The 8,814-nt window shown below is 32.3% G+C and overlaps 1 protein-coding gene across 1 annotated transcript in view; it reads right to left on the bottom strand.

The window, feature by feature from the left end:
* Positions 1-5,227: 5,227 nt before the first annotated feature.
* Positions 5,228-8,814, bottom strand: part of Bicra (BRD4 interacting chromatin remodeling complex associated protein) — a 298,582-nt gene continuing 294,995 nt past the window's right edge. Inside the window, exon 7 of the mRNA XM_075292492.1 lies at positions 5,228-8,769. Coding sequence (XP_075148607.1) covers positions 5,668-8,769 — 3,102 coding nt within the window. The 3' untranslated portion in view covers positions 5,228-5,667. The remainder of the gene's footprint in view (positions 8,770-8,814) is intronic.

Genomic DNA, 8,814 nt, shown 5'->3' with positions numbered 1-8,814 from the left:
ATGGAGTTATATAGAAACACCTGATTTCTTTAATTGACCGATTGTAAATTGTTCAAAGGTTCTCTAAAAATATACTGATTAAGAAAAATCTTTCATATTAGGCTTGTTTTGTTATTTTAAATTTCAAATCAAATTAATGCTTGAATTAATACTCTAATATCTTCTATTTTTTTTTGTCAATATGGGCATGTAGAATTGAAAAATTTTACCTATATTGTTTCAATACAAAATTGCATTGAGTTCTTTTTAATGCAATTCATTTTTTTTTAATTGACTTCGGCAACTGATAGTGATAGAAGAAATTTCAATTAGGTATAAAATCCATGGGTGAAGTCAAACGAAACATTTTTTATACTCTAGCAAACTTTTATTCATTGGACCATCTCTACAGGAAAAAAAAAGGATATTGTTCGTCTTGAATCAGGTAATTTATTAATCCAATTAATTATTGTTAAATGAAAATGCTTCAAGGAAGTGATAAATTCAATTTTAATTAAAAAGTATGATTTACTCAAGTAACCCTCTAATGTCCCATTTTTTGTCCAGCTGATTACAAAAATCATGTCTTATGACCCAAAAACCAGAAAACAAAGTAAATCTATAGTGTAAAATCTAGAATATGCTCCTGCAGAGTTTTCACTAAGTTTTGTTTTTATTTTAACCATTTTTGTTGTCTTTATGTGTGCTTTACTAAAAGCTTCCTGTTTTAACCGGCTTGGGCATGCTTAAATTAAGGAAGTGATATATTTAATTTTAATTAAAAAGTGTGATTTACTCAAGTAACCCTCTAATGTCCCATTTTTTGACCCGCTGATTACAAAAATCATGGCTTATGACCTAAAAACAAGAAAACAAACAAAGTAAATCTATAGTGTAAAATTTAGAATATGCTCCTGCAGAGTTTTCACTAAGTTTTGTTTTTATTTTAACCATTTTTGTTGTCTTTATGTGTGCTTTACTAAAAGCTTCCCGTTTTAACGGGCTTGGGCATTAGAGAGTTAATAACATATGATTGATTTTTGTTTTGATTAACAAATCAATTGAATCTATTAATCATTTAATTTTGTTATAAAAATTTTGATAGTGATGACATTATCAAAAAACTTATAAAACAATTTATATGGTAAATGTACATTTAATTTTCTTTTTTTTTTCATATGTGGTAGTTCAACTTTTACCATAAATAAAAAAAAATGTCTGCTAAAACGCAAAAACTTTAAAATTTTCTTAAAATTCGTAGATCAACGAACTCGAAAATTTATATATCTGACGCTATGAATTGTATGGAATTTGTATAAAAAACAACAACACCAAATTTTTATGTTTTTTTTTTTTTTTTTTTTGAGGGAGTAAATTCATTTTATATTTATCACCAAAATTTTTCCAATTAAGATTTTAATTGAATTTTAAAAGCTATTCAATTAAAAATTTAATTGGTTTAACAAATTTGGTAATTTAATTGTATCAGTTCATTTTTTAATTGTTTAATTTATTGATAATTTAATATATGTGATTGAACATATTTCAAGTAAAAATTAATTGGATCAATTAATTTCGTGATTGAAGACAAAAAATATTTTTTTCTGTGTATTGGCAAAGTCTAAAGGGGGCTAACAATATTCCCTAAACATTCGTACTCTGTGGCACATATTTTTTTTATTATTTAATCCATTATAATCGAGCCAATATTGGCCATATACGATTATTATATTAAAAGTGTAATGATATTTAGTAAATTCATAAATTTCATATTACAAAAAATATATATGTAACAATAATTATTCAATAATCATAAAAAAAAATATTTTTAAATATTTAATTTTTTTCTCCTTAAAACATCATATTTTTTCAATCAATTATGAAAAATGAACATAGTGCTTTAATTTAAAAGGGAAAAGGTGCCCTAAATTTATTTTGGGGCGAATTGCATGTTTCCGTTACATTTTGTTGGGGCTCATATTGAAGCGTCGCCCCACATTTGTAGTGGGTTTTTTGGCCCATTTTTATACTGCCTATATTTCTATTGTTGGAAAAATTGTTAAAGCTTATACAAAATATTCCATGAATCATATATAATAAATATATGTAAATATTATTAAATAAATTTAAATATTTCATAGAAATTTCCAAATAATTTTGAAAAACATTAATTGGGTTTAGAAATTTTTCAAGTTATGTCCGATTATATAAAAAATTTAGAGACTATCCCCCATATTCAAATTTAATGGTGTTTTCTTTTTTTGCATGCATTGTGCGCAGAAAATGAACTTTTTAGGTTCTTTTTTTAAAAGGCTTCGGAAAAGTGCGAAATTCTGTTGTGAAATTTTGTGCCATGCATAGAGGCAAACTGCAGGCATTTTCAGCACTGCCGATAAACGAGAGCACTGCGATTGCCCTTGTTGGCCCAACTAAGATCAGGCAAGTGCAGCCGCCTCAATTCATACTTATCAGTGATTGATAGCAGCGTAGTTGACTTGTGTCCCATCTGTAATCAAGGGCCACATGACACTCGTCACACCTTTTTGCTTGCCCTGCTAAGCCTACCCGTCTCACTACCAGATCACTCTGGACAGACCCCATCCTTGTCGCAGAGTTCCTTGATCTAGCTACCAGCTGAACTACACAAGCATAGAACAAAATGGATGAAACTACATTAAAAAACTGTTACAACAACAACTGCGAATGCCCTGTTTGCTCCTTTGAATTTTTTTTCTGCCAGCTGCAATAATAGATTTTTTTTGTTGTTGTTGCTGGCAACATTTTAACCCTGGACAGTCATCCTTCGTCAAAATTGCGACGGGTAATTTATTTTTCGATCTAAAATGTATTTTAGTCGATTGGGAAATGATAAATTTAAGCGATACAAAGTAAAAACACATTGAATAAGAAAATAAACTCAATTTTGGTTCTCATTTTTGCTCACGATGCAAATTATAGCTGTTTGAAATAAGCCATAGTCAAAATGACGAAGGATGACGTTAGCGTACAAAAAATAAGGATGACTTTCCAGGGTTAAAGATGCGCATTCTGTAAAGACAAAATGAAGGCAATTTTTTCAGAAAAGAAAACACCATAATTTTAATGCCCATGTTCGCAGATCCACTTCCAGGTGAATGTGAATCAATTCCACGATTTGGTGTCCTACAATCCACTTCCACACAGAAAAAAATATCACCAAAATATTTCCAATTAAAAAGTTAATTGAAGTTGAAAATTTTTTCAATTAATAAATTATTGATACAATTAACTTTTTAATCATGATAGAAACATTAAGTTAATTAAGTCACTGATTGAAAATTTTCAAATTTTTAATTAAAACATTAATTGATACAATTAACTTTTTAATCAAATTCGGAAGACTAATTCAGTTAAAAAAAGTGCTGATTTTTTTTTTTTTAATTTTTAATTAAAAATGTATTTCAAACAATCATTTGTTAATCCAAATAAAAACTCTAAGCCAATTCAGAAAGTAATTAAAAATAGTTACCTTTTTTAATTAATAAATTAATTGAGTTTTGCAATCAACATCAATTAAATTTTTAATTGGATCAATTAAAAAATAATTGAAATTTGCTGAAAAAATCAATTAATTTTTTAGTCAAGAATTTTTTCTATACCCAATTAAAACTGTGATTGATACTATCATTTTCGTGATTGAAGACATTTCAATTAAAAAATTAATTGGATCAATTAATTTGGTGATTGAATCAGAAAAATAATTTTTTGTGTGCAGCGGAAGTTTCGTGAAATCAATTCATTTGCAAAAGTCTTGGTGAAAGTTGAATTATGTCAAAGATGGATGTATTTCCGGCTAAAAAAGTTCTCGCGTTAGAAATTTGAAATGTTTTATATTTATTACACGAGTTTTATTAAAAATATGTAATTTTTAATTAAAAAAATAGTAAATTAAAATAAGTCTATTGATTCCACTTATTTTGATTTCCGCCTTAGTGAATTTTTGGGTGATTTGTGCAACCCAGCTGGTAACAGAAAAGTTGAAAAAAAAAACGTGGAATTAAGGACACGTTCGTGGATTTGACGTGAATAGTGGAATTGAAGTGGATATGCGAACATGGATGTAAATCTACTTTTCCCATATAAATTCTTTCGATAAACTTTTAATAAATTATTTTGAATAAAGGAATATGTTAATATTTTGTTTTCTTGCTCTTTTGTTGCATCTTAAAATTCAATATTTTCCCCAAGGGCTTGGGGAAAATATTGAGAATGATTTTTTTTTAATTTGAGTATAATTTGATTGTACATTCTAAGGAAAGTGTATACAAATAAAAGACGTAGTTGTTTCAGGGGATTTCTTCTGATAAAAAGCTGAAAGTAGTCTCATTAGCTAAAACAGCAAATATAGCTGCAACGGAAAGTGCTGAAACAACACATTACGCTGAATGGAAAACGATAATTTTTTTTGCCATTTTTAAGAAAAAATAGGCATTCCATTTTTTAAATTTAATATTTGTTTTTATTTTTTTTACAATTTCGTAAATGACCTTTATAAAAAAAAATTGAAATCATTATATTTCCTTAAATTTGGACAAAAACGCCCACATTTCATTCAGCTTAAGAGTGTAAACATTTGAGACAAACTAGAGAAATTAAAGCAGCATCTTATCTTCTCAATTCAATTCAATTCAAACAATTATTTAATCTTTTTAAAAAAATTAGGTTTCTTGCTGTTACAGCAAAATCTGCTGAATCAGTAGGGGTTTGATATCAATAGCAGAGTTTTCCTATGAGTGTAATGATATTCTGCAATTATTTTTTTTATTTATTCTATATATCTTCGCAGTTCTTGATCTAAGTAAAAACACTTTTGGAATTTGTCAAAATAACCGAAAATATAAATGGACAACAAAAGGAATGGATTAAAAAAAATATATATCTAAAATATGACTAAAATACAATCAATTATTCGTGCAAATAAATAAACAAAATTATTTTATAGGCAAAAAAAATGTACAAATTGTGTTTTGACCTAGACGCAATTAAAATTATTAACGAAAGCATTTAAAAATGTCCCTTTAAATAATTGAAAAAAACACACGGAAAACATGCCATTTTTTGTAGAAAAAAATATTTTGTTGAGGCAACGCTATTTTTAAAACCTCTATTGGAAAAATGTATTTAAATAAAATCCCATTTAATATGATTTAAAAATACCATTAAAAAAAACACGGAAAACGTGCAACCTTTTCTTTTTGTAGAAAACATCTTTGTTTAAGCGCCTTGTGGCAATGCTTTTTTGAAACAATTGTCCATGTATTGAGTTCATCTACTACATCCATGAAAGATCATTTACAACATTTTGATTACCTTATAAATTTCTTGGGATTATTATACGGCCAAGGCTGGTATAACATGTATAAGATCTCATAAAGCTGCCGAATTGAATTCTAATATTAAACTATTACCAATAATACCATTGCCATTGCTCGATGGTGATGACGAAGAGTTATTATGATGATGGTGATGATGGTGGTTGTGGTGGCCATTAGTTGTTGCCGAAATGGTCCCCTCCACGTTACCAGCCTCATGATGTGACTGCAAAGCAATATGGGAATGTGAGGAATGAATGTGATTTGTTGAAGATGTTATGGATGCAGTAGCTCCAACTACTGCCACTGATTGTTGATTTATAGCGGCATGTTGTTGTCACGAAGTTATAATTGACTTCATGGGTTCATCACCGTTATCGACCACACAATTGAAATCACTCATTTGCGATTGAACCTGTTGCGAAGGAACTTGCTGTTGATGATTCCCCATACCATGTTGGTGTTGTTGCATTAACTGTTGAGGATGATGTGACTGTTGTTGTTGTTGTTGGTGGGATCGATGAGATGTGGTATCCATTAGCAAGTGGCTATCAGTTAGACTAGAGGCATCAGTGGATGAGTTACCTCCACCCATTAGGCAATCACTTAATTCATCGACCAGCTGTTGACGTTTCAGCGAATCATGATTACCCATACCACCAGGATTGTTTGTAGAGGCAGATTGATTCTCATTCATTATGGTATTGCCCAGAAGAGCACCCATGGAATGATCTAAAGAGAATGACAAAGAATCAGCTTCCGATGATTGTAAATTCAAAATGCTATCTATGGCATTTTGTACATGTCGGGTGATGTCATCATCAAATTCTCCTGAACCAGGGGCTTGCTGATGGTGGTGGTTGTGGCCACCACCACTACTACCACCCATATGATGGTGGTGGTTCATATGTTGCATCATATGATTGGAAAGCGTTTGATGTTGCTGCTGGTGATTTTGTTGTTGTTGTTGGTCCACATTCATAAAATGATTTTGTTGCATTTGTTGTTGCTGTTGTGGCTGCGCATCCAAATGATTGAAATTATTGAAATTTGTTGGAGTCATAACCATGTGGTGGTCATAACCATTTGTTTGGGTGCCGGGACCAGCAGCGTTAGTTTCCACACCTAGGCCATCATGCAGAGATAACAAAGCCGCATCCATAAGTTCTTGGGCATGGGAAGTATCATTGGGTGCCAAATTATGATGTTGTTGGGATTGCGACTGAAGTTGCCGTTGCATTTGGGGTGAATGCGAAGAGGCAGAATGCGAATCATTTGTTAGATTACCACACATTTTCTTTTGTGGACTTTCTTCATTTTGTTGCTGCTGCTGCTGTGCACTATTATCATCCACCATATGACCATTCCATTGACGTTTTCTTGTGGCCAAACAATCGCTCATAGCTGAACCACTGCTAGATGTTTGAAATACAGGAAACTGGGCTTCCATATTTTGCATCCATCTAGGATTATTGGCCGAACCCAATTGTATCTGATGCGGCATGGCAACATTATTTGTGGCCGATGAATTTGTGAATGAATTTGTTTGATGTTGGGCCGATGACATAAATGAATTGGCAGTAAAATCAGTCTCCCAGTTGCCAGTTGTTGTAGTCGTCGTTGTTTTTCCCTTGTTCGCATTGGGTGATTTGGCTGATTCTCCAAACAACATGGACATGTTATATGGTGAATCAACGCGCTCCTTATTTCCCGATAGATGTACTGGAGATTCACCAAACAGTTTACCCGATGACTTGGCAGATTCTCCATACATAATTTCCAAATTATAGGGAGAATCTGTGTGATCTTTGGATCCCGATAAATGAACAGGCGATTCGCCGAACATTGACTCCAAACGTGTCTCTACAGTTTTATGAACCTCACTATCTTCAGAGCCACTAAAGAATTCATTTAGCTCAGCCTGATGGACACTATCTTCGTGATTTAACGTTAGGCCACCGGAGGGAGGTTGTTGATTTTGTTGACTACAACTATTGGGCAGAGTTGATGGAACGACATTACAATTACTTCCAGATTGCTGTTGTTGTTGCTGCTGCTGCTGACTTAAACCTTTACTTATGCAACCACCATTGGGAAAGATATCATGTGAGGCATCTTGAGTGAGAAAATCTAAAGATTTACTTTGGTTTTCTGTGCTGCTGCTGCTGTTGGTTGGTGGTTTTTGATTCACATTTTCATTGGAATTCATTAAATTCAACTCCTTTTGTATACACAGCCAATCATCATCCTGTTGACTCTTAATGGTAGTAGCATTATGGGCTTGCAAATGCTGGGAGAAATCAAAATTGTTGGATAATAATTCAGATTCGGCCACACGCCCAATTCCACCGGCAACGCCACCACCATCTGTTCGAGTTGTTGAAGAATTTTGTTGTGTTGATGGCTCGTGATTGTTAGAAGATTGGCAGTTTACTGGCAATGCCACCACATTTGTTTCCACCATATGATTTAATTTTGCAACCTTTGGTTTTTTCGAAGAAGCCACAGAAACAGAGGTAGTCACTGTACCTGTGGTGTTTGCAGAGGCGGTAGTTGTGGTTGTTGTCGTCGAGGCATGAGGCATGCTGCTAGCTGGTTCTATTTGCTGCTGTGAAGGGGGCTCTTTTTGTTCAACCTTTTTCATTATAAACGATGGAGTTATTTCTGATTCTATATCGAAATTTTCAAAACTATCCTTTTTCTCTTCAGCCATAGGATTTGTAGAAATTGCCGGAGCATTGGTTTTCTTTAATCCACCATTGAACAGATTATTATTAGTTTTAGGCATTGCATTCGCATTGCCTATGTGATGATGGTTACCATAATAATTACTTGTTCCCTTGCTATCCATATATGACGATTGATTCCATTGATTAACGGTTGCATCTTCCTTTTTAGGCTCTTTTGTTTCATTTATTGATTTGGTCTTCACATTTACATTCATATTCACATTGGACACTGGACTTTGTTTGAGCAAATCAAATGAATCAATGGAGCTATTACAACTTTTAACACCTCCTACTCCAGAGGCTAGAGAATTTTCCAGGGATTCTGTTTTTATTTCATTTTTAATCGAATCCAATGACGATGTATTGTTATGGCTCTGTATATTACTACAGAAATTGGAATTACTATCGTTATTTGATTGGACATCCAAATTATGTTTAGAATCAGAGATATCTTCAATTTTAATTTCATTTTTGATTTTATCAAAAATTGACTGTTGTTGCTGCTGCTGCTGCTGATTGTTGAGCTTTTCCTCTTCACCTTCGCCTGTGAGATTGATATCCTTCGCTAACGCCAATTTCTCCTCTACCGAACATTCCACTTCAAGTTTAAGAATATTTTCTTCAATTCTTTTGGAATCTTCAATTTCTTGCCTCAAATCGTCAATCATTAGCTTTTCCATTTGACAAATTTCCGAGGTACGATGTTGTAGCTAAAATGAAGAAAATGAAAACATTAGCGTTATCGCCTTATTGTC

Source organism: Haematobia irritans, chromosome 1, assembly GCF_050003625.1.
Source record: "Haematobia irritans isolate KBUSLIRL chromosome 1, ASM5000362v1, whole genome shotgun sequence".
Classification (NCBI taxonomy): domain Eukaryota; kingdom Metazoa; phylum Arthropoda; class Insecta; order Diptera; family Muscidae; genus Haematobia; species Haematobia irritans.
This window is presented reverse-complemented; position numbering and strand designations above follow the sequence as displayed.